General features: G+C 39.5%; 1 protein-coding gene across 50 annotated transcripts in view; it reads left to right on the forward strand.

Moving 5' to 3' along the window:
• Positions 1-25941, forward strand: part of TTN (titin) — a 273051-nt gene that overhangs the window by 77313 nt on the left and 169797 nt on the right. For all 50 annotated transcript variants that reach the window (XM_070070523.1, XM_070070550.1, XM_070070524.1 and 47 more), the window contains 42 exons: positions 41-319; positions 432-710; positions 809-1096; positions 1315-1593; positions 1816-2097; positions 3054-3332; positions 3459-3740; positions 4486-4764; positions 4869-5156; positions 5312-5590; positions 5682-5960; positions 6061-6339; positions 6461-6748; positions 6869-7156; positions 7697-7978; positions 8286-8564; positions 8683-8964; positions 9111-9389; positions 9484-9771; positions 9957-10235; positions 10327-10605; positions 10708-10986; positions 11125-11412; positions 11541-11828; positions 13319-13600; positions 13812-14090; positions 14494-14775; positions 14875-15153; positions 15627-15914; positions 16026-16304; positions 16414-16692; positions 16787-17065; positions 17661-17948; positions 18086-18373; positions 18823-19113; positions 20784-21071; positions 21603-21695; positions 21819-22104; positions 22920-23103; positions 23300-23389; positions 23486-23753; positions 23852-24112. In XM_070070523.1, coding sequence (XP_069926624.1) covers positions 41-319; positions 432-710; positions 809-1096; positions 1315-1593; positions 1816-2097; positions 3054-3332; positions 3459-3740; positions 4486-4764; positions 4869-5156; positions 5312-5590; positions 5682-5960; positions 6061-6339; positions 6461-6748; positions 6869-7156; positions 7697-7978; positions 8286-8564; positions 8683-8964; positions 9111-9389; positions 9484-9771; positions 9957-10235; positions 10327-10605; positions 10708-10986; positions 11125-11412; positions 11541-11828; positions 13319-13600; positions 13812-14090; positions 14494-14775; positions 14875-15153; positions 15627-15914; positions 16026-16304; positions 16414-16692; positions 16787-17065; positions 17661-17948; positions 18086-18373; positions 18823-19113; positions 20784-21071; positions 21603-21695; positions 21819-22104; positions 22920-23103; positions 23300-23389; positions 23486-23753; positions 23852-24112 — 11355 coding nt within the window. The remainder of the gene's footprint in view (positions 1-40; positions 320-431; positions 711-808; positions 1097-1314; positions 1594-1815; positions 2098-3053; positions 3333-3458; positions 3741-4485; positions 4765-4868; positions 5157-5311; positions 5591-5681; positions 5961-6060; positions 6340-6460; positions 6749-6868; positions 7157-7696; positions 7979-8285; positions 8565-8682; positions 8965-9110; positions 9390-9483; positions 9772-9956; positions 10236-10326; positions 10606-10707; positions 10987-11124; positions 11413-11540; positions 11829-13318; positions 13601-13811; positions 14091-14493; positions 14776-14874; positions 15154-15626; positions 15915-16025; positions 16305-16413; positions 16693-16786; positions 17066-17660; positions 17949-18085; positions 18374-18822; positions 19114-20783; positions 21072-21602; positions 21696-21818; positions 22105-22919; positions 23104-23299; positions 23390-23485; positions 23754-23851; positions 24113-25941) is intronic.

Consider the following 25941-nt stretch of genomic DNA (forward strand, 5'->3'; position numbering starts at 1 on the left):
TGAAATATACCTCTTCTCACGCTCTCTCATTTACTCACAGAACCACCTTCCTTCACTAAGAAGATAGACAATGTCACGACCGTTCTGAAAAGTTCTGCCACCTTTCAGGGTACTGTGGCAGGCTCTCCCCCCATTTCAATAACATGGTTCAAGGACGATCAGATTCTTGATGAAGATGATAATGTCCATATTTCATTTGTGAACAATGTGGCCACACTTCAGATCAGAAGTGTGGATAATGGACACAGTGGGAGATATACCTGTCAAGCCAAGAATGAGTCAGGAATTGAGAGGTGTTACGCCTTCCTTCTAGTACAAGGTCTGTAAGCCATTCTCTTCCAAAATGAGTCTATGGAGACGATTTGACAAGCACACCTTATTTCTAGTGGAGTGATTGATGTAACTCGTCCACACTTTTCTTCTCACTACAGAACCCGCTCAAATTATAGAGAAGGCTAAATCAGTTGATGTTACTGAGAAAGACCCAGTGACCTTGGAATGTGTGGTGGCTGGCACACCAGAACTCAAAGTGAAATGGCTTAAAGACGGGAAACAAATTGTACCCAGTAGATATTTCTCAATGAGTTTTGAAAATAATGTGGCCAGTTTTAGGATTCAATCAGTAATGAAGCAAGACAGTGGTCAATATACTTTCAAGGTGGAAAATGACTTTGGAAGCAGTAGCTGTGACGCCTACCTCAGAGTGCTAGGTGTGTATATGTGCCCGAGTTTCTCTTATTTATAATACATCTTTGTAAACCAATAGTGACAGATTGATGGATGTTATTTTGCTGTTTGCATTGGACAGATGAAAATATTCCTCCATCGTTCACTAAAAAGCTAACCAAAATGGATAAAGTTCTGGGCTCTTCTATTCACATGGAATGCAAGGTTTCTGGCTCACTTCCTATTAGTGCCCACTGGTTTAAGGATGGCAAAGAAATATCTACAAGTGCAAAATACAGACTTGTATGTCACGAGAATACTGTGTCTCTGGAAGTTAATAACCTGGAATTAGAAGATACTGCAAATTATACATGCAAGGTGTCGAACGTAGCAGGAGATGACGCGTGCAGTGGCATCTTAACTGTGAAAGGTTAGGATTTCTTTACACCTTCATCTTTGCGACTGCCTTAAAAATGAATTGCTCTTACCCTTATATCTTTTCAAGCTAAAATCTTAATAATTCTGTTTCTTTAGATATATATTTATTGAGTTTAAGAAATACTCAGCCAATACATCTTTTCAGGAGTGTTTTCAAAGTAATTCAACTACAGAAAGTCAATTAAATATATCTCTCTTAAAAATCTATAGAACCACCAAGCTTCCTAGTGAAGCCTGAGCGACAACAAGCCGTCCCTGATTCTACGGTAGAATTTAAGGCAGTACTGAAAGGAACACCACCATTTAAAATAAAGTGGTTTAAGGATGATGTGGAACTTGCTTCTGGACCCAGATGTTTCATTGGCTTGGAGGGATCAACTAGCTTCCTAAATCTCTACTCAGTGGATGCTTCCAAGACTGGACAATACACTTGCCATGTTACCAATGATGTTGGTAGCGACTCTTGTACTACAATGTTACTTGTGACAGGTGTGCAAGTTTGGTTGTTTTATGTTTCTGTCTGACCTGTGGCTCTAGTTGTCTCTGTAGTCTGTTACAATGGGTCTTGCCAATCAAGAGCACATGTTCTTTCTAACACAGTAGATTATACTTGCCGGACTTTGCTCATGTTTTTCTCTTTTCTACATACTATCTAATTTAACTTTTTTTCTTTTCTGTTCCCTCACCATCTCCTCTTTCCTGACACTATAGAACCTCCAAAGTTTGTAAAGAAATTAGAAGCTTCCAAAATAGTGAAAGCAGGTGATTCTGCACGACTTGAATGCAAGATAACTGGATCCCCAGAAATCAGAGTTACATGGTACAGAAATGAACATGAACTTCCAGCCAGTGACAAATACAGAATGACCTTCATTGACTCAGTGGCGGTCATACAGATGAACAATCTCGGGACTGAGGACAGTGGAGATTTCATTTGTGAGGCTCAGAATCCTGCTGGCAGCACTAGCTGCAGTACCAAGGTTATAGTAAAAGGTAGAAATCTCATTTTTATGTTCCTCGCTAATTGAGACTCTGTGGAATGGAGACTTATTCTCTGCTGGGAATCAGAACTCTTCATTATCTTGTTGTCATTTTCATTACCATATGAGATCACAAAATATTTTCCCATTCTACTAATATTTTCCATTGCAAGCATTATTTCTTAAGCAGTGTTTTTATGTAGCTAGTCATTCTAGGATTCCATAATTCTGATCACCTCACTAGATTGTCCAAATATCAGATTTGATGGTTCAAAATAAGCACAAAAAATGAAGTAGGCAACTTTAATCTTTCCCCTTCAATCAGCTAAAAATGTGCTATCATTCCCAATCCATACCATTACTAATAGAGAATGTTTATTTCACATTCATACATATTTTTTTCTCTATCTCAAGAACCAGTTCCCATAATTTAACAATTATATGACCATAAACTGGTACGAAAAATACCAGTATTGTCATTATTTTTTGTTAAACAGCCCAACTTGGTAATGTGGTAAGGCAATTATTGCAATAACCATTTGCTGAAATGGAGGATTTAGATCACAGCTGTTGTGATGACTTCCAAGTGCCTCAGTCATGTAGCATTTACAAAAAGATTCAAACTTTAAGTCACAATTCCATACCTTATGCAAATCATATTTATTGCTATAACTTGTTCACTCTTTGTGTCAATCTTTGTAGTTAAAAAAAAAAAAGGTAGAATAGACAGAATGCTGAACTGCCCAGTCATAACATCAAGGATCTATTTGGGTTCTTTACCCATCAAGTTCATTATCTTGTCAGTGTTGATGACCTCTCTGAAGCTGTTCTTCCTCAGTAGTTGTACTGCTGGACACAACTTACCCATTCTAGTGTTTTAAACCTAGCTTCCAATTTTTAAGCAAACAAGAATCTTTCATTGTATGAAATCAAATAGCTCACTTCATAAGAAATTCTTATTTTTTACAGAACCACCCGTTTTTAGCAGCTTCCCTCCTGTAGTAGAAACTCTTAAAAACAGTGAAGTTATTCTTGAATGTGAACTTTCGGGAACACCACCTTTTGAGGTGGTATGGTACAAAGACAAGCGGCAACTCCGAAGCAGCAAGAAGTACAAGATTGCATCCAAAAACTTCAATGCAAGTATTCACATTCTCAACGTTGACTCTTCAGACATTGGTGAATACCACTGCAAAGCACAAAATGAAGTGGGAAGCGATACTTGCATTTGCAGTATAATATTAAAAGGTAAGTCTATTTCCTGACCATGGCAGAAATACCAGGAATGTGCAAAAACATTGATTTTTTTTCTTTTCGCTCTTCCATTATCTGGACAATATTTTCAACCATCTCCATCCATCTTTTTCTGTTCAGAACCACCAAGATTTGTTTCCAAACTGACCAGCCTCACTGTTGTAGCCGGCGAGCCTGCTGAGTTGCAAGCATCCATAGAAGGCGCCCAGCCTATTTCTGTCCAGTGGCTTAAAGAGAAAGAAGAAGTAGTTAGAGAAAGTGAAAACATCAGAATTACATTTGTGGAAAATGTTGCAACTCTGCAATTTGCAAAAGCAGAGCCAGCTAATGCTGGAAAGTACATCTGCCAAGTCAAGAATGATGGTGGAATGAGGGAGAACATGGCCACGCTGACTGTCCTAGGTTGGTACTATGGTGCCCTGATAGAAATGGCAAGCTGCTGGAATGAGTTTCTGGCCAACTCTCTTTTTCAGAACTTCTTCCAGAACTATGTTGATCTTCAGCTATTTGGGAGGCTAAGGGGATATACCTAATCTTTTTCAAATACTCTTTTCTGTTTCTGTGAACCTAACCAAAAAAAAAAAAAAAAATCCATCTGTTAAATTGTTTATTCCTTTTATGGAAGAATTCACAGAAATAATCTCAGCTACCTTATGTTTAAGCACTACACAATTGGGAATACAGTATGTGTTCCAAGGATATTTTGTTTCCAAAGTGCTTAGTTGTTAAAGCTGACAAGAACTCCAAAGATCAACAGCTTGCACTCTCATCTTTGGATAACTTAAGTTTCAATTTAGCAATTATTGCAACACCTTTCACAAATTGTCTTTAGCACCTAAATTGTCTTTAATAGAGCAAAAACACCAAGTAATTCATTTAAAAATGTAGCCTTTATTCTACAGAGGGTTAAGTGCCAATCAATACACATTGCCTAATTGCACTGTCTAAATTGCTTTGGAGCCAAATAGTGCACAAACGTGTTTCTTGATAAAAACTGCCATCATTTGATGACTACACATACTTATGAAATGATGTTTTAATGTTGAGAGAGCCCTAAGATAGCCATGTTAGCAGGGGAATTTGATAGCAGAGATGTAGTAAATGTCCTAGACTTTGACAAACAGGTGCGGTCTCATGTTTCTTTCAGAGCCCGCAGTCATTGTCGAGAAGGCAGGACCGATGACAGTGACAGTAGGAGAAACGTGCACTCTGGAGTGTAAGGTGGCTGGCACTCCTGAACTCTCAGTTGAATGGTACAAGGATGGGAAGTTATTGACCAGCAGCCAAAAACACAAATTTAGCTTCTACAACAAAATCTCTTCCTTAAAGATTCTCTCCGTTGAAAGACAAGATGCAGGCACATACACTTTCCAGGTTCAAAATAATGTTGGAAAAAGCAGCTGCACAGCTGTGGTTGATGTCTCAGGTTAGTTCTGATCTTTTCCCCCTGGTTGCTTCTGCAAATTTCCTTCTTTCAAGTCTTTTCTGTTCTTTGAAATCCTGATGAGTCTCTTGCCTTTCCTCACACAGACCGAATGGTTCCTCCCTCTTTCACACGGAGACTAAGAGATATTGGTGGGGTGCTGGGTACCTCTTGTATCTTGGAGTGCAAAGTAGCTGGATCATCACCTATCTCTGTTGCCTGGTTTCATGAGAAAACTAAGATTGTCAGTGGAGCAAAGTACCAAACCACCTTTTCAGACAACGTCTGCACCTTGCAGTTGAATTCTCTGGACTCCTCAGATATGGGCAATTACACTTGTGTGGCTGCTAATGTCGCTGGGTCTGATGAGTGTCGGGCAGTGTTGACTGTACAAGGTCAGTGTTAGTCAACTCTAAAGAAGTTTTTACAAATTCCTTTTTGGATGCACATCTAAGTTGATATACTCTCAAAAGTGCTCTTATTTTTATTAAAAAATGTATGTGCATTTGAAGCTCACAGGACCTTTTAATTGTCTTCTATGTCTATGTAGAGCCACCCTCTTTTGTGAAGGAACCTGAACCTTTGGAAGTTCTACCAGGCAAAAATGTAACCTTCACAAGTGTCATTAGAGGCAGCCCTCCATTCAAGGTTGGCTGGTTCCGAGGTGCCAGAGAACTGGTGAAAGGAGACAGGTGCAACATCTATTTTGAAGACACTGTGGCAGAACTGGAACTATTCAATATTGACATATCTCAGAGTGGGGAATACACCTGTGTAGTTTCAAATGATGCTGGTCAAGCATCCTGTACCACTCGTCTCTTTGTAAAAGGTTTGTGCAAGTGCCTTGCTCTATTTCCTGTATGCTGACAAACTCTTTGTGCTTTGCTTGTGTTTAACTGCTGTGCCTTGTCACTTACTAGAACCAGCTGCATTTGTGAAGAAATTAAGTGACCAATCTGTAGAACCAGGAAAGTCCGTAATTCTGGAGAGCACCTACACGGGAACACTTCCAATTTCAGTCACCTGGAAAAAGAATGGTGCTAACATAACTCCATCTGAGAGATGCAACATAGTCACAACAGAAAAAACTTGCATCCTAGAAATTCTCAACAGCACAAAAGGAGATGCTGGACAGTATTCTTGTGAGATTCAAAATGAGGCAGGAAGGGATGTTTGTGAAGCTCTGGTGTCTACATTAGGTTTGTCGTCTTTTTCTCTCTTAAATTTCATTTGCCTAGAGCATAGCATGGTTGGTTTGGTTTTAACTCCAGTTGCTAATTATGAGATTTTCTTTTTTAGAACCTCCTTACTTTGTGACGGAGCTGGAACCTCTGGAGGCATCAGTGGGAGATTCCGTTTCTTTACAATGCCAAGTTGCTGGAACACCAGAAATTACAGTGTCTTGGTACAAAGGAGACACCAAATTACGATCAACTCCTGAATACAGGACCTACTTCACAAACAATGTGGCCACACTTGTTTTTAATAAAGTTAATATCAATGACAGTGGAGAGTATACATGTATCGCAGAAAATAGTATAGGAACTGCTTCTTCTAAGACTGTCTTCAGAATTCAAGGTGATGATATTATTTTAGAAACTAAGAAATCTCTTTTTTTCTTTGTCTTAACTCTGTCATCTTTATGGGGACATTTTGACTTCATCTACTAATACTTCAAGTTTTGCTTATCTTTCTACAGAGCGCCAACTCCCACCTTCCTTTGCACGACAATTAAAGGACATTGAACAAACTGTTGGCTTACCAGTTACACTCACTTGTCGATTAAATGGCTCTGCACCTATCCAAGTGTGCTGGTATAGAGATGGGGTGCTTTTAAGAGATGATGAAAATCTACAGACATCCTTTGTAGATAATGTGGCAACTTTAAAAATTTTGCAAACTGACTTGAGCCACTCTGGCCAGTACTCTTGCTCAGCTTCCAATCCACTTGGAACAGCATCTTCTAGTGCGAGGCTGACAGCGAGAGGTTTGTTCCCATATCATTCCTTCTCTTTCCAAGTCATGACTTTTTGTTTCATTGTCAAAGCAGATAAGGTTAGTGAACAAAGCAAAAATATATACAATGCCTTTTCTTCTCATCTTCCAGAACCTAAGAAATCTCCCTTTTTTGATATCAAGCCTGTATCTATTGACGTTATTGCTGGAGAAAGTGCCGATTTTGAGTGTCATGTTACGGGTGCTCAACCAATGCGAATCACTTGGTCCAAAGATAACAAGGAGATCCGTCCTGGAGGAAACTATACAATCACATGTGTGGGAAACACTCCCCATCTGAGAATTCTTAAAGTAGGCAAAGGAGACTCTGGTCAATACACTTGTCAAGCAACCAACGATGTTGGCAAAGATATGTGCTCAGCTCAACTGAGTGTGAAAGGTATCATCATGTGGAGTTGATCAATATTTAATTTTTACCACGTTTGTGTAATTGTTTTCTAAAAGTCTCTTTTGGTTTTATCTCTTTTGAGATAAACTAACTGGATCATGATAAAAGATGTATGTTAAGCGACTTTAATCAAAGTCCTGTTTTCTCTTTTTGTTCTTGAAGTCAGTGTATCTCTGAATATCAAAGAATATTAGTTAACTGAAACTTGTCAAGTGTTGTTTCAACTCCATAACCCCTTTTTCATTCTTTCCTGTTGTTTGATGTGTATTATCGTTACTAAGTCTTGATCAAATATATCTATAATACATTAACTTACCTGTTTTAGCTTATATATTTGAATGACAAAAATATATTGACAAATTTTCTATTAAGATATTGACATAGAAGACAAGTTATCTTACCACCAAGTTCCCAGGAAGGATATTCTTACTAACAAACCAGTTTAAAATGATCTTATGGGATCCTTGACTACAAAGATAAGGTATTTTAGCACACAAATATCCCTTACTGACCTTTTCTTTGGTTTACTAGAACCTCCGAAGTTTGTTAAGAAATTAGAAGCTTCAACAATTGCAAAGCAGGGAGAATCAATTCAACTGGAATGTAAAATAAGTGGTTCTCCAGAAATCAAAGTGTTGTGGTTCCGGAATGACAGTGAACTTCATGAAAGTTGGAAATACAACATGACATTTATTAATTCTGTGGCACTGCTTACTATCAATGAAGCCAGCGCCGAGGACAGTGGGGACTACATCTGTGAAGCTCACAATGGTGTTGGCGATGCCACATGCAGCACAGCCCTGACAGTTAAAGGTTAGACATTAAGCTGCTTTCTTTCTTCATTCTCCTCTGATTTGGATGACTTCTCAGCAATGGCATGAACTCCACCATGAAAGGGCTGGTTAAAGTTATTGGCTTGCAATTCTTAGACTAGTTTCATGAATTGTCATTTCTTGTGTGAGCATGTGCTATCATATGGTCACACCAGTCATTCTTCATGACACTAGATTCATAGGAAATTGTCCTACATTACAGAATCTAGAAAGCTAGGCCCTAGGAAATATTTTTTTCTTTTCAATAAGCAGATATTCTCATTGTTTATCCTATTTTTTTCTGGTAGCACCACCTGTTTTCACCCAGAAGCCTTCACCAGTGGGAGCCCTTAAAGGCTCCGATGTGATCCTCCAATGTGAAATTTCTGGAACTCCCCCATTTGAAGTCATATGGGTTAAAGACCGAAAGCAAGTTCGAAGCAGCAAGAAATTTAAAATCACCTCAAAAAATTTTGATACAAGTCTTCATATCCTCAATCTTGAAGCCTCTGATGTAGGAGAATATCACTGCAAAGCTACCAACGAGGTGGGAAGCGACACGTGTGCTTGTACTGTCAAGTTCAAAGGTTTGTACCCACAGAACAAAATACACACCTCTTCCTTTCACTGTTTCTTGCTTGACTGATAATTTCTGTGGCTTTGATTCTCAGATTTGTTTTTCTAACCATGGACTTCTCTCATTAGAACCTCCACGATTCGTGAAAAAGCTAAGTGACACTTCAACGCTTATTGGGGAAGCCGTTGAGTTACGGGCTGTAGTGGAAGGCTTCCAGCCAATCTCTGTTGTCTGGCTGAAAGATAAAGGTGAAGTCATCAGAGAGAGTGAAAACACTCGGATTTCATTCACTGACAATGTTGCCACGCTCCACCTGGGGAGCCCAGAAGCTTCTAATTCTGGGAAATATGTGTGCCAAATCAAAAACGATGCTGGGATGAGAGAGTGCTCGGCAGTCTTGACTGTTCTAGGTTAGTAGCAAAGCAGAGCCTGAGAAAATTTCAAGTTAATTGAGCCATTTCAATTTCCTGTAAATATTATTCTTTTCCAGCAATACACTCTTTACACTGTTTAAAAAGATGACTTTGTTTTCAATGCAATGCATTTCCTCTTTCAGAACCAGCCAGAATCATAGAGAAGCCAGAACCCATGACTGTCACCACTGGAAATCCTTTTGTATTAGAGTGTGTAGTGGCTGGAACTCCAGAACTTTCAGTCAAGTGGTTCAAAGATGGAAAGGAATTATCCGCAGACAGCAAGCATCACATTACATTTGTCAAACAAGTGGCCTCTCTCAAAATCCCCTCTGCAGAAATGAGTGACAAGGGGTTATACAGCTTTGAAGTGAAAAATAGTGTTGGCAAAAGTAACTGCACTGTATCGGTCCATGTTTCTGGTGAGTAAAATGAGGTGGTTGTAAATACACCAATTTTTCAGTGGGGGAAAAGGTGAAGCTTCTCATTCAATGGAAAACTGCCCTTTCCACGTAGATCGAGTCGTGCCTCCTGCCTTCATCCGCAAGCTGAAAGACATGAACTCCATCCTGGGGGCATCAGTGGTTTTGGAGTGCCACGTCTCTGGCTCGGCTCCCATTTCCGTTGGCTGGTTTCAGGATGGAAACGAGGTCGTTAGTGGACCGAAATGTCAGTCCAGCTTCTCAGAAAACATCTGTACTTTGCATCTGAGCTTACTGGAGCCCTCCGACACAGGCACATACACGTGTGTGGCTGCCAATGTAGCTGGTTCTGCGGAATGCTCAGCGGTTCTGAATGTCCAAGGTCAGTGCTCAAGGACAGAGCTGGTGCTGCTACAGGCCCCTCCTCTTGACGTAATGCCTGCCCTGCCTGCAATGTCTTTGTTTTGTCTTTATCTGTAGTCTTACCTCACTTCCTTTTAAGTAGCAAAAGCACGTCTCATTCACACGGCTTTGTTTCTCTTGATCTCCTCTCTCTGGGCTATCCAGAGCCACCATCTTTTGAGCAAGTCCCTGACTCCGTGGAAGTGCTGCCAGGAGTGAGCCTGACCTTCACCTGTGTCATCAGAGGCACTCCTCCCTTCAAGGTGAAGTGGTTTAGAGGCAGCAGGGAACTGGTGTCAGGCGAGTCATGTGCCATCTCCGTTGAAGACTTCGTCACCGAACTGGAGTTGTTTGAGGTGGAGCCATTGCACAGTGGAGACTATTCTTGCCTTGTCACCAATGATGCAGGCAGTGCTTCTTGTACCACACATCTTTTTGTCAAAGGTTTGCTCTTTTCTCCAATCTGCGCATCTTTTTGAAATCTCTCTGTCTTTGTGCAAGGATGTGAATTGTACTCTCATGTTTCCCTCCCTAGAACCAGCCACCTTTGTGAAAAGATTGGCTGACTTCAGTGTGGAAACGGGTAGCCCCATAGTTCTCGAGGCCACGTACACTGGCACGCCTCCCATCTCAGTGAGCTGGATGAAGAATGAGTATGCCCTTGAACAGTCTCCAAATTGCAGTATTACCACGACAGAAAAATCTACGATCCTGGAGATTCTTGACAGTACCATAGAGGATTATGCACAATACAGTTGCCTTATTGAAAATGAGGCTGGCCAGGATATCTGTGACGCTCTGGTGTCTGTCTTAGGTGTGTTGACAGTTACCTCTTTGTATTGTTCCCTTTTCTGTCTTTTTAAAGCATCCTCTTTGAGCCAGCGTGATTGATTGACTATCATCCTTTGTATCTTAGAACCACCTTATTTTATTGAACCCCTGGAACACGTGGAAGCAGCCATTGGGGAACCCATAACTTTACAGTGTAAAGTAGATGGAACTCCAGAAATTAGAATTGCCTGGTATAAAGAACACACAAAGCTCCGATCGGCTCCTGCATACAAAATGCAATTCAAAAATAACGTCGCCTCCTTAGTAATCAACAAAGTGGACCACAGTGATGTGGGAGAGTACACGTGCAAGGCAGAAAACAGTGTGGGGGCAGTCGCTTCTTCAGCTGTGCTGGTCATCAAAGGTGATGGTGGTTTTGTTTAACAATGACTGCTGTGTGCTGACAGATTCACTTTCTCAAACATCCACATTTTCATGGGTTGAAATTTAGAGGGGATGTTGTCCATCTTGTAACTGAGGATTCTCTATAACTTCTCTACAGAGCGCAAGCTTCCACCTTCCTTTGCAAGAAAGCTGAAAGATGTTCATGAAACTCTTGGCTTCCCAGTTGCATTTGAATGTCGCATCAATGGCTCAGAACCTCTTCAAGTGTCTTGGTACAAGGATGGGGAACTTCTGAAAGATGATGCTAATTTGCAAACATCTTTTATTCATAATGTGGCAACTCTTCAGATTTTGCAAACTGACCAAAGCCACGTTGGTCAGTACAATTGCTCAGCTTCTAATCCTCTTGGGACCGCTTCATCCAGTGCCAAGCTCACTCTCTCAGGTGAGTGCCTCCTCACACTGCCCTCTTCACTATAAAGCAGCTTCACTACTTGGTGCCACCAAAGGACTGGTGCCATTGTCTGGGAGCCTGGAAACTGAAATCACAGTGTTGGTCTTCATTCTTTTCAGAGCATGAAGTACCTCCTTTCTTTGATCTAAAGCCTGTATCAGTAGATCTTGCTCTTGGAGAAAGTGGCACGTTTAAATGTCATGTCACTGGAACGGCACCAATCAAAATCACCTGGGCCAAAGATAACCGAGAGATTCGCCCTGGGGGCAACTACAAGATGACTTTGGTGGAAAATACTGCCACCCTGACAGTTCTCAAAGTAACCAAAGGAGATGCTGGGCAGTACACCTGTTACGCCAGCAACGTCGCTGGAAAAGACTCTTGTTCTGCTCAGCTGGGTGTCCAAGGTACTTGTTCGAGTGAAGTTGCAAGATCTCTTACACTTTGAATGTCTTAAACTATAAGAGGGCAGGCATGCTTGAAAACTGGGTTGAGGATCATGGTTCGGGGATGAGAAATTATTGAATGCATTGAGGGCCTTCCAAATGGTTAGGTTTTTGTAAATCGATTTTAAAATACATAAAACTAGGAAAACATGGGTCAAAAACTGAAAACAGAGACTAAGGAGAGTGTGAATAACAATGTCCCACAGACTTTCAAGACAATGCCAGTTTCAGAGAAGTTCTAGGACAAAGTCGAGTCATCTCAAATGACTTATTTTTCCACAGTATTTAGCAAAAGAATGGGTTTTATTCCTCTAAAGCACAGTGGAGGCTCAAACTATTCGCACCTTCTAGAAGAACCCAGATTAGTTATAAGGTCAGCTTCTTTTCTTCCCCTAGCCTCATCCAAATACTAGTGAAAGTCATGGGGTAGGGAGTAACTGCATCAGCATATGATATAATGATAGGCAAGCATGTCTTTCTCCCACATGATTGCAGCTGCTATGGCCAGAAGTGAAATATTTAACTCACTGGTCGACTAGTCTAACCCGTTTTAACATTTTTACGGTAGTGGTTTATAAATGTCTTAAATTAAAAGAGAATTAGATTTAGTAGGGCATTTGCTCCCCAACATAGAGCTTGCAATTTTTATCTCCCTAAGCCTGATTATGTTGCTTCAGTTAATTAAGAGAGCAGAACTTTACTTCAAAGGGAAAGTATGATGCTTGGGAAAGTATCTATGTAAGGGCTATAAGAGAAATGCATACTTTAAGAAGATTAAGATATCTGACCCATTTTGCTATTCCAGCTCTTTAGGGTACATAACTGATACCTTTGCAGGCTTCAGAAATTATCACTGTCTCATATACATACAGTATCAAACTTTCTCATTCTGGTGAACCTTAGAGGGCTTCCACCAACAGACACATGCTATTGCCTCTGCCCTTGGCACTGTAGAAGTGGTTCTTCTGCTGCAATGCACAGTAGAGAGCAATGCCTTTTCCTCCTTTGTCAGTACTTGGTGTGGGTACATTTTTTTAAGTTTTTATTTAATGAATGCATTTTTCATAGGTACAACTTTAGGAATATAGTGGTTTTTTTCCCCCCATACCCACCCTAACACCCCAACTCCCATCCCATCTCCCTCTTCCTCTCCCATCCCCCTCTCCCATCCTCTTCTTTGTTATGGTTCATTTTTAGTTTGATTTTATATACAAAGGGCCAACTCCATGTTAAGCACAAATTTCAAGTTTGCACGTTGTGGGTACATTTTAAAATGGATTATATTGTAGGGATTTTCTATTTAGTCATCACTTACTTGTTCTTCCTTAAACTGCATCAAATATTTTTTTTTCCCTGAAGACCTCTCTGATGGAGATTGCTTTTTTCACTCCATCTTGAATGGCATGTGTCTTTTCCATCCCTCACTCCTATTTTCCCTCTTGGTTCCATAGAACCACCCAGGTTCATTAAGAAGCTAGAACCCTCAAGAATCGTGAAACAGGATGAACACACAAGATACGAATGCAAAATAGGTGGGTCTCCAGAGATCAAAGTTTTGTGGTACAAGGACGAGACTGAAATTCAAGAGAGCAGCAAATTCAGAATGTCGTTCGTGGAGTCGGTGGCGGTACTGGAAATGTACAACCTGAGTGTTGAAGACAGTGGAGACTACACGTGCGAGGCCCACAACGCCGCAGGCAGCGCAAGCAGCAGCACTTCCTTAAAAGTGAAAGGTCAGCTCCCCTTCTACCTTGGTGTTTGCTTCCCAGTCGCCTCCTCTCCCCCCATCCCTCTCATCCCCTGCCTGCCTTGCCAGTAATGTTTTAAAATTGGAAAAGGATATACTAAAAGTTGAAAGTGATGCTTCCCCTTTCTCTCTGATGGGATGGAAAGTGACTTCTTACTTCCCAAACACAACCTCATTTTCCTTTTTCTCAATTTTAGAACCTCCTGTTTTCCGCAAAAAGCCTCATCCTGTGGAGACCCTGAAGGGAGCAGATGTTCACCTTGAATGTGAGCTTCAGGGCACTCCCCCTTTTCAAGTGTCTTGGCATAAAGACAAGAGAGAACTTCGCAGTGGCAAGAAGTACAAGATCATGTCTGAGAACTTCCTTACGAGTATTCACATCCTGAACGTCGATTCTGCAGACATTGGGGAGTATCAGTGCAAAGCCTCCAATGATGTGGGAAGCGACACTTGTGTGGGCTCCATCACTCTGAAAGGTTAGCTTGGCTTCATTCTCTCCTGCTCACCGTTTTCTTATAATTGTCCTGCTCTGGCACCCTTAGCTATTACCCTGTCTATCACTAGCAGCCTATTTTTGTCCTTTCCAAATCCTTTTATGTTAAGTGTACTTTCCTTTTTCATATCCTACCAAGTATCTTTTGAAACTGTTTTGCTAATGAGTTTGGATTAGATTGAGAGAGTTGCAGAAGACATGGTATTCAACTCTTTCTATTCAGTGTAAATTCCGACATGTCCCTGGTCCTATCTCCCCAGAATATCTTTTATTTAAGAAATGGAAATAGCATGGTCACCATTGTGATTCCTAGCTCTCAAGATTTAAGTGAAATACTATCAAGTCCCACGCATGTTAAAACTCTGCATCTGCCTCCTTTTCCTCAGCACCACCAAGGTTTGTGAAGAAACTCAGTGACATCTCTACTGTCGTTGGTGAGGAAGTTCAGCTGCAGGCTACCATTGAAGGCGCTGAGCCCATTTCAGTGGCATGGTTCAAAGACAAGGGGGAAATTGTTAGAGAAAGTGACAACATATGGATCTCATATTCGGAAAACATTGCAACCTTACAGTTTTCGAGGGCAGAACCAGCCAATGCCGGGAAATACACCTGTCAGATCAAAAACGAGGCTGGAACACAGGAGTGCTTTGCCACGCTATCTGTTCTCGGTTAGTACAAACGTGATGCACACCCTTACCAGGCTCTGTGTTTTCTTGAGTTTTTCAGCTTGATTTTAAAATGAGGATCTAATTTCCATGTCATTCCAGAGCCTGCAGCTATTGTGGAGAAACCAGAATCCATTAGAGTTACCACGGGAGACACCTGTACTTTGGAGTGTACAGTAACAGGCACACCTGAGCTCACTACTAAATGGTTTAAAGATGGAAAAGAACTGACAAGTGACAGCAAATACAAAATAAGCTTCTTCAACAAGGTGTCTGGCCTCAAGATCATCAATGTGGCACCCAGTGACAGTGGGGTGTACAGTTTTGAGGTGCAAAACCCTGTTGGCAAAGACAGCTGCACAGCATCTGTTCAAGTCTCAGGTGGGTTGGTGGGCTTTTTGTTCATTGTTGTAATGATGTAGTTCTTGATTGTCATATTTTTATATGAGAATCTCCATCTTCTGCACATAGTGAGTCTGACACCCTCTGAATTGACAAAATGAGAGTTAACGTGTCTATAGAGTTAGAAGAAAACCATCTTTCAAAGTTACATCACTTTCTTGGGCAGAAATTTCTGAAAGGATGGTAGAAGTAAACCTTAAACCCTACATGAAGTTAAACTGGTCTTATACTATCACTTATGGTGGAATAATTCACCAGGTAATGATTCACAGCAAAAAGCAACCAAAATCCCTGGCAAGCCAATTAACACATCCTGCCCATTGATTCTGTATGACCCCTAGGGAATTCTTTGATACCTTCACAAAAGAATCTAGGCATATGCCACATCCAAAAGACAACAATTCTCACTTCCAAACTATATCCCTTTTTCTTCACCTTTTTATCCCACTCAGATCGAATTATTCCTCCTTCATTCACAAGAAAATTGAAAGAGACACATGGTCTAACTGGTTCCTCGGTTGTGATGGAGTGCAAAGTCTATGGATCACCTCCAATTTCTGTCTCCTGGTTCCATGACGGAAACGAAATAAGCACTGGAAGGAAATACCAGACCACCCTGACAGACAACACTTGTGCTTTAACTGTGAACATGTTGGAAGAATCAGACGCTGGTGGCTACACATGTGTAGCCACCAACACAGCTGGTTCTGATGAATGTAGTGCTCCTTTGACTGTGAGAGGTCAGTATAAAATACAGTAAATTTGGAATTGCATTTCATAGTTCACTAAAAATTTTGATTATCACAACTGACAACTATTAAACTTGTCCTGGTATGTCTTCTTGCATTTAGAACCACCATCTTTTGTTCAGAAACCTGAACCCATGGATGTTTTGACTGGAACCAATGTCACTTTCACAAGCATTGTAAAAGGAACACCTCCTTTCAGTGTCAGTTGGTTCAAGGGTAGCAGTGAACTCATCCCAGGGGACAGGTGCAATGTGTCTTTGGAGGATACAGTTGCTGAACTGGAGCTGTTTGATGTGACTGCCTCACAGAGTGGAGAGTACACTTGCATCGTCAGCAACGATGCTGGCAAGGCTTCTTGTACAACACATCTCTATGTGAAAGGTTTGCTTGCTATTCCATGCTTACACAATTAACTTGCATGTGGTAACAAGATGTGCCTGTGTCCTGTGTGTATGTCTTTGATCTCGTATTTTGGTTTTGTTCACTCTAGCCCCAGCCAAATTTGTGAAGAGGCTCAACGATTACAGCATAGAGAAAGGCAAACCCCTGATCCTAGAGGGGACATTCACTGGAACCCCTCCCATTGCTGTTATCTGGAAGAAAAATGGTGTCCTCGTGAGTCCTTCTCAGAGGTGCAACATAACCACAACCGAAAACTCAGCCATTCTGGAAATTCCAAGCAGCACCGTGGAAGATGCGGGACAGTACAACTGCTACATTGAAAATGCTTCTGGGAAAGATTCCTGCTCAGCACAGATACTGATCCTAGGTTTGTCACAACTGCACCCTTGTGTCTTTGTATCCAAGTGCAGGTAATGACTCCGGCACGTCTCCTTCATGGTCGGTTGTTTCTCTTGCTGCAGAACCACCATATTTTGTCAAGCAGTTGGAGCCTGTGAAGGTGACCGTTGGAGATGCTGCCTCTTTACAGTGCCAGCTGGCCGGAACCCCTGAAATCGCGGTTTCCTGGTATAAGGGAGACACGAAATTGAGACCCACTGCTACCTACAAAATGCATTTTAGGAACAATGTTGCTACGCTGGTTTTCAACCAGGTTGACAGTAACGACAGTGGGGAATATATCTGCAGAGCTGAGAACAGTGTGGGAGAAGTGTCTTCATCCACCTTCCTGACTGTTCAAGGTGATTGCCATAGTTTAAAAGCGAATACATTTGTCTTTCTTTTGAACAAGATTTACAACATCTGGTGAAGGCCTTCTTGTTAGGAGAAGCTGTTCAAAGGCTAAATTTTCTACTTTAGTAATTCCATGTACTGTTAATGGCTTACTTTTTGCTATAGCCTTTACAGAGATGGCTAAAATGACTAAATCTTTAGCTGGAAGGATCTCACATCATTTGCTTCTATAATTAAATCCTTAGAAAAATAAGTGAGCATATATTTTAAAATCCCATCCCCTGAGTGTCTCATTCAAATTAGTAGAAGGTAGCTTTAAAAATAGGAGACTCTGCTGCATGCCTGGGGACCTGCCTTAAGCCAATCAATTTCTCTATTGGTCCATGGAATTTTTTTGCAACAACCATGCATTGGAGTGGCCTCAGAGTGAAGATTTTGCTTTAAAAGTCTACATGCTTTTCTTTTTTTCCAACTTAATTTGAGAGATGTTAATGCTTCCTTATATTTTAAAGGGAATACCATTAGTATTAATAGATAGTTATGAGAATATTTAGTAGGTTAAAAAGCCCACAAGTATTCATTACTTTGGTCCTGTTTATCCAGAGCAAAAACTTCCACCATCCTTTTCTCGACAACTGAGAGATGTTCAAGAAACAGTTGGGTTGCCGGTTGTTTTTGAATGCACTGTCAATGGATCTGAACCTATCTCGGTGTCCTGGTATAAAGATGGCAAGCCACTGAAAGACAGCCCGAATGTGCAAACGTCATTTTTAGATAACACAGCCACTCTCAATATATTTAAAACAGACCGGAGCCTTGCTGGCCAGTATTCTTGCACAGCTACAAATCCTATAGGCTCTGCTTCTTCTAGCGCAAGACTCATTCTCACAGGTTTGTGGACTTTGCATCTCCTATTGTAAGGAACATTTGGTCCCCAAACAATAAATTTGGGGGGAAAACATGATTTCTGTAAACTGAAGTGGTTTGGCTACTGAACCTGAAAGTTTGTCTCTCTGCTCTGCTCTCAGAGGGGAAGAACCCACCGTTCTTTGACATCCCGCTGGCCACTGTGGACGCCGTGGTGGGAGAAAGTGCTGACTTTGAGTGCCACGTCACTGGAACACAGCCCATCAAGGTCAGCTGGGCCAAAGACAACAGAGAGATACGGAGTGGCGGCAACTACCAGATTAGCTATCTGGAGAACAGTGCCCACCTGACGATCCTCAAGGTAGACAAGGGGGACTCTGGACAGTACACCTGCCATGCTGTCAATGAAGTGGGCAAAGACTCCTGCACGGCTCAGCTGAATATAAGAGGTATCATCTGCTTTGTATGTGGTCCAACAGAGTGCAGTCATTCAGCAGTCTATCATAAGGATGCAGTTTTTTTTTTGAGGAAAATGAAATTTAGGGCATCTTAAAGCAAATTATGAACATATCTAAGAGGAAATAAGTCTTTCTAGAGAAAATAGGATTTTTTTATTTAAAAAAGTGTGTATTTCTAAAATTTTGTATATCCGTGTAACCCCAAGACTACTTTCTTTTTATAAATTTCTAGTTCTGTCAAGGGCCAAAAATTATTCTTATCCATCTCATAAATATGAGAACAGTCTGGAATAGCTTGTGGAAGGAGCCTGAGATATTGAAAACAATACAGATAGATGTTGTATTTTTTTGGTTAGCCTTACTTTTTAATGAACACTATGGCCTCTTTTTCTTGAAAACCTCATTTGAATAACTTGCTTGTGGATTGCTGTTTCTTACAGAGCGGCTAGTCCCACCAAGTTTCACGAAAAAACTCTCAGAGACAGTAGAAGAAACAGAAGGGAATCCTTTCAAACTGGAGGGACGTGTGGCTGGTTCCCAGCCTATAACTGTTGCTTGGTACAAAAATAATGTGGAGATACACCCGACCCCTAACTGTGAAATAACATTCAAGAACAATGCGCTGCTACTGCAAATCAAGAAGGCGGGCATGGCCGATGCTGGTTTGTACACATGCAAAGTGTCCAATGACGCTGGCTCTGCCCTGTGCACCTCCTCCATTGTCATCAAAGGTTAGTTATCCTCACAGCTGCCGTCCCCTCAGACTGCCATGTGCTTGTCTTCTGATTTCTTTATGATAGATAAAAGTAGACAATTAACTGGATTGCTATCACTCCATACAGGTTTACTAAGGCTATGCATTATTGATAATTATATGGCTCCCCAAAAGTATGCAGTATTTAATAGACTAAAACCTGATCTTTCTACATCATATCCCAGAATTCTCTCGGGGCATTAGGAGTCTAAGCCTATTTGGAAATGTGTACCTAACTGTCATTTATTTTTAAGAATTACATTTTATTTGAGAAAAAAATTTTAAAGTTTTTCATCACTGACTATTGTGTTACTTTTGGTTATTTTGAGTAATATAACAATCTGAAACATTCTCTTTTTAAATGTATTTCTAAAGGATTATTATTTAATATATACTGCCCAAAGCTTTTGGCTCGTGCAAATTAATCCCAGACAAAAGGGTAAAACTTGCTCAAAAAGCAAAAAACTAAAAAAAAATTGCATATCATTATAGAAGATGTATTTAAATGTGCAGTCATAGTTTGAAGCAAAGAAATAGACAGAGTTTGAAGAGATCTTCATCTGATCCTCTGACAATAATGGCTTATTCCAGATAATTACAATACAGATTTATCAAAATCACTTTACAAACTAAAGTCCTAGAGCAGCAGCTTGGAGTTCATTATCAACTCTGATGACTAGACTGGTCATCTCCAAATGCACTGATAATGAGTTAGTATCATTAACAGGTTAATGTCACTAAAAGGTTAATATCACTAAGTTGTCTTAGAATTCATTTTATCAACCATTTGATAGAACTTAGATGCAGTTAGTCCTAAAACATTAAGTAAAATGAAAATAATATATGCTTAGCAGTGGCTTATATTGATGATACTTTTGCCATTGAGTATAAAGTTTTGAGGTGATTATTCTATAGGATTTGTTCAAGGAAGCATCTGAGGTTGTAATCATCACAACCATGGATATAGGCTCTATTCTTTTCAGAAACAGGTTTTAAATCACTCATCAAAATCATCACATTATTTCAACTTACACTTGGACTTATTGTGCTACTCCTGTTTACTTCCTTGGTTTTCAATGGAGCACTGAGCATCAACTCTTAATCCCTCGGTCTGATTGGATTTTAAGTGCCTCTGTACCTACACTTACTAGCTAAAGATGAACGTGAGAGAAAATCTCATAGGAAGATGTGGGCTCATGGATTACTCAACATTGGCCCCCTATCCCAGAACGTAGCCATCATTGCTAATCTAAATGAGTGGGATTCCCCCATAAGCCCTTAGTTTTCAGGGTTCAGCAGAAACACAACTCATGGGCTTGAGAGAATCAACAGATATGGCACAGAAGTTTGTAGTCACTGCTCTTATAATGTTTGCAGTGCTTAATCAGGACACAGATGCTTGGGTGATTTGTAGGCGGCAGAACATCTGTTCTTTGCTTGCTTTTAAATCTTTTTCTCTTAAAAAAAAAACAACAAATGTTAACTGTTGCCTTCATATAAAACCAAACCAGGTACATAATTTCATTCTACTACAGCAACCAGTGTCACCTATTAGAGGCAAACTTCTTGCTCTTTGCTTGTTTCTTTTCGGGCATTTCACACTATTTTGTCTTTATGTTTCTCATGAAAATACCATTTCAATTCCAGAGCCTAAGAAGTCCCCCGTGTTTGATCAGCATCTTACTCCAGTAACAGCAAGTGAAGGGGAATTTGTGCAGCTCAGCTGTCACGTGCAAGGCTCTGAGCCCATTCGGATCCAGTGGTTGAAGGCTGGCCGGGAAATAAAGCCTTCTGACAGATGCAGCTTCAGCTTTGCTGGCGGGACAGCTGTGCTGGAACTCAAAGATGTGGCTAAAGCAGATTCAGGAGATTATGTGTGTAAAGCTTCGAATGTCGCTGGAAGTGACACTTCCAAATCAAAAGTGACCATTAAAGGTACAGATACCTCAACCTAGTATGCAGGTCAAGCCAACACCTGCTGACATCCAATATCAGTTATTACCCATTTGCAAATGGTGCCCTCTTAATTAAAATTGAGATATTGGGTAACTTCCTGGATACAATTTCAATAACATTATTTGAAATTACCCCTAATTCACTGCCCTATTTTTAACCCTCTTTTGCGGTATATCCATATAATTAGTCCAGTTCCAAAGATGATGCCATAATGCTATGATTTAAGATGCCTTGGGGCCATCGTCCTGGAGGTGATCTATAGCATAAAGCCACATCTAGGAATAAAATATTCAATACTATTAATATGCTTATAATTGAATGTGCAATAACCCACACAAATGTGTATGTGTGTGTATCTGCTTTTTCTTCTGTAACCAACCCTCATTTGTGTAGTGGCGTCTTGAGTACCTTTTGACACTGTCAAGCTCTTAATTATTATTTTATACAGAGGAAGGTTTATTGCAGTTTTGAGTTGGTTATAATAACAAAACCTGTAAATGCATTTTTCAGAAAAACCAGCAGCAGCCCCTGCAGCTAAGAAGGCAGCAGTAGATGGGAAACTCTTTTTCGTCTCAGAACCTCAGAGCATCAGAGTTGTAGAAAGTGAGTATTTTGTGAAAAATTCTCCTTCTTCTGTGTTATATACCCTTTAATACTGATTTGATTTCAGAAGAATCTATTTTGGAAAATTAAATTTTTTATTCATTTGTTTTCATTACTGTGTAGAAACCACTGCAACATTCATTGCAAAAGTGGGAGGTGATCCAATCCCCAATGTGAAATGGACCAAAGGAAAATGGAGACAACTGAACCAAGGAGGTCGCATTTTAATCCACCAAAAAGGCGATGAAGCAAAGCTGGAGATCAGAGACACCACCAAAACAGATTCTGGGTTATACCGCTGTGTTGCATTTAACAAACATGGCGAAATTGAAAGCAATGTTAACCTACAGGTGGATGAAAGGAAGAAACAAGAGAAAATTGAAGGTGATCTTAGAGCAATGCTGAAAAAGTAAGTTGAACTTAAAACCTTACATAGAAATGATTTACTCACAGAAGGCATCTCGAGATAAGGGCCGTCTGCTCCAAGGCTCAGAGGGTTGAAGAACATGGAAGATATAAACATTTTAACAGGAACAGATAAGCAAATATACACCATTGGCATAGAACTAAGTGGTTCATTATGATGATTTCTAAATTATATGCAGTTTTTAAGAATGAGGCATACCATTAAGATTTTCAACAAAAGCAAATGGCCTTATAAAGAATCCTAAGTATGTTGTGTTTCCAAGGGTAGAAGTTTTATTTTCTCTGTATAATTTCTTATGCTGTGATCATTTATTTTTCTACATAAATTGCATAACTCATTTTCCATAATTAGCAATAATTTCAATACAGTTTATATTTCAATATAATTCTTAAATTAACCAATACTTAATTTCTGTGCATCTTTTCCAGAACATATGGTATTTAGCCATTCTTAAAATTTTCTATTGCTCTCGTTATTTTTATTATTCTTTAATTATAGGCATTAATTATTAGGCTCTCTGGTTATAAAGTTTATAGAAATGCTTCGTTACTCTTTCCTTTCTTAAGGATCACATTCTCTACTGCGTAGCAATGGTCTGATCTTAATCTACTCCAACTCCAAACCCAACTATTTTATTGTTGTACAGTTAGTTACCAGGGTATAATTTATTTTTATGAAATGAAGAACACAGAGCTCTTCTTTTCTGTGAGGAACAAAATCTTAAGGACATTCATAATCTTTGTACAATGATAGAAATACAAGGTAGGTGATTAATGCTTATTTCTTCTTTCATCTAGGACTCCAGCTTTAAAGAAAGGAGCTGGCGAGGAAGAGGAAATTGATATCATGGAACTGCTCAAAAACGTTGATCCTAAAGAGTATGAAAAATATGCCCGTATGTACGGCATCACTGACTTCCGAGGTCTTCTTCAAGCATTTGAGCTGCTAAAGCAAAGTCAAGAAGAAGAGACACACAGATTGGTATGAATCTTTTATACAGCGTCGCCCCACAAATTCACCTTTGAGACATCGACCATATCCGCAGTCCCAGAACCCTACAGTTAGATGAGATCGTTTAGTATAATCTAAATGGCAACGAGAATGAAAGTTCAATGTAGCTGTACATCCTCTAGTAGAAATTTCGTATCATGTGTAATATTCATTGTTTCCTCCTCAGGAAATTGAGGAAATAGAGAAGTCAGAGAAAGAAGAAAAGGAATTTGAAGAACTTGTGTCATTTATTCAGCAAAGACTGACACAGACAGAGGTACAATGAATTATGGTGAAAATAATGTGGACACATTTTCACTCAAAATTATAAAGGAGGGAATGACTAATATATTTTAATTCTGTATTCTTCCAGCCTGTCACTCTGATTAAGGATATTGAAAATCAAACAGTTTTGAAAGATAATGATGCTATCTTTGAAATTGACATTAAGATTAATTATCCAGAAATCAAGCTCTCATGGTACAAAGGAACTGAAAAACTGGAACCCAGTGATAAATTTGAAATCAGCATCGATGGTGACCGACATACACTCAGAATTAAGAACTGTCAGCTTAAAGACCAGGGCAATTACAGATTGGTTTGCGGTCCACATATCGCTAGTGCCAAACTAACTGTGATCGGTAAGTTAGAAAACAGATATAAAAAACCTTGTGAGATGAAATTGTTGCCACATCTGCATGTGGTACTGACTAGAGTTGCTATTCTATCACATAAACAGAGCCCGCTTGGGAACGGCATCTTCAGGATGTTACTTTGAAAGAAGGCCAGACTTGCACCATGACGTGCCAATTTTCGGTGCCAAATGTAAAATCTCAGTGGTTCAAAAATGGCAGACTCCTTAAACCCCAAGGCAGACTTAAAACCGAGGTGGAACACAAAGTCCATAAACTGACCATTGCAGATGTCCGAGCAGAAGACCAGGGCCAGTACAGCTGCAAACATGAAGACCTTGAAACTTCAGCAGAGCTCAGGATTGAAGGTGGGTGAGGCTGTGAGCGGCTTAGATCCACAGCAAATGTGCGAGACCCCTGCAAACATCCCCCAGAGCATGTGCCCATCCCTAGCACACACACCCACGGGGGCCACTCACATCTCCAGATTCACACAAAATCGCAAGGAACAAATTCAAATGCACGCAGACTCTTTAGCATGGCACTTGTAGGCCAGAGGCAGATTTTAATCTAGACAGATCTATAACTTTTTAAGTCACTTCAGTTGAAAATCTACCTTCCATAATTCTCATATCTAGGATTTTGAATTTTAGAAATAAATCTTGGAAAGGACAAGATCTCATAGCTGTTAATCTATAGGATCTTGTCTAGGAGTTGGCATTTTGTTTATAGAACTTAATTAGACTTCATAAGAAATTGTAGGGAAAAAAAAAAACAACAAAATATGTGATGTGCATTTGGTAGCTGTTTTTCAAAGATATTTATTTCATTTGAGGATCATAGTCCAAGCTTCTGAATCTCTGAAGTTAAGTGGAAATTGAGAATTTAGGAACAATAATGTTAATTTTCTAATTGTTTCTACTGAGGGCATTTTTCCAAAGACAGTGTTGAATTGCATTGAGAAAAATTTTGGCTATAATAATAGCACTTACTTCCATTTGTTGATGTCCATTCTTAATTGTTGAAGCACAGCTCTGTGTTTCATTTTATTTACATAAACAATTCAACTTTTCTCACCTAATTTACAATGAATATTAATGCCTGGTTGTATTTAAAGTTCAAACATTTTAAATAGTTCTCAAGTTGGTGAGTCCAGTGGAAAGTACTGACCGTTTTTTTAAATAAAGGAATATTTAAAATATAAAAATATATATATAATTCAATTATGAAGCTCACCAGATACCATGATTTCTAAGCATTCATGGTGCTGTTTAACATAGAATTGGACATTTCTAAATAAAATTCTGGGTAAATCTCAGCTCATTCTCCTTCATATGCTCATATTGTATTTATATTTATATTCATATTTATATATATTTATATGTGCTTAGAAAGCATGATTCAGAACTCTAAAAAAAATTTCCTGAAATGAATGGGTGCAGGCTACCTATTCAGTTTGAAATTCTTTAACAAAACGTTACTCATTTTAGACAAACAATTCTAGTTCCTGAATTGCAAAAATTATTTTACTGAGGAAAAAAAGAATTTCAGATGAAAACTTACATATTTAAATTAAGTTTATGTATCTCCTATTATGAATATACCATTTTACTAGTATTTTAAAAGATATTTTATGTATTTACATAACATTTTATTTCAGAAAAGTTTTAAATTTCCAGTACCAAGCTGCATCCCTTCCACCTCTCCCATTCTGTAGTATTCAACCCTCTGTGTTCAGATTGAGTGGCTTTTTTGTTTTTAATTTTAGCCCCCACACAAATAGGAGAGTGTGTGGCATTTAAGTTTCTGTGTCTGGCTTATTTCACTCAATGTGGTGTCCTCAGGTTCTATCCATTTGGCTGTAAATGACAGGGTTCTTTTTTTTTTAATAGATGAACAGTATTCTATTGTGTATATATGCCATATTTTCGTTACTAATATTTTAAAAATTTAATTTGACTTTTGGGTGATAAACTCACTTTAATATTATCTTCATACAGATACTTTAAGGGTCTTCCAGGGTTTCTTTATGCTTTCCTATATTGATCTCGTAGGAATACACTTAAGAATAGAGATAATTTTTCTATTGCTGGTAGAAAGAAATTTTCTTCTTGTTTTTTCTTTTTTTAGTGTTGTCTACTATTTTATAGTTAGATAAAAATGAGAGATTTTTAAGTATCTGAGGAGAAAACACAGA

The sequence above is a fragment of the Oryctolagus cuniculus genome, chromosome 3 (genome assembly GCF_964237555.1).
Source record: "Oryctolagus cuniculus chromosome 3, mOryCun1.1, whole genome shotgun sequence".
NCBI classification, from domain to species: Eukaryota; Metazoa; Chordata; class Mammalia; order Lagomorpha; family Leporidae; genus Oryctolagus; species Oryctolagus cuniculus.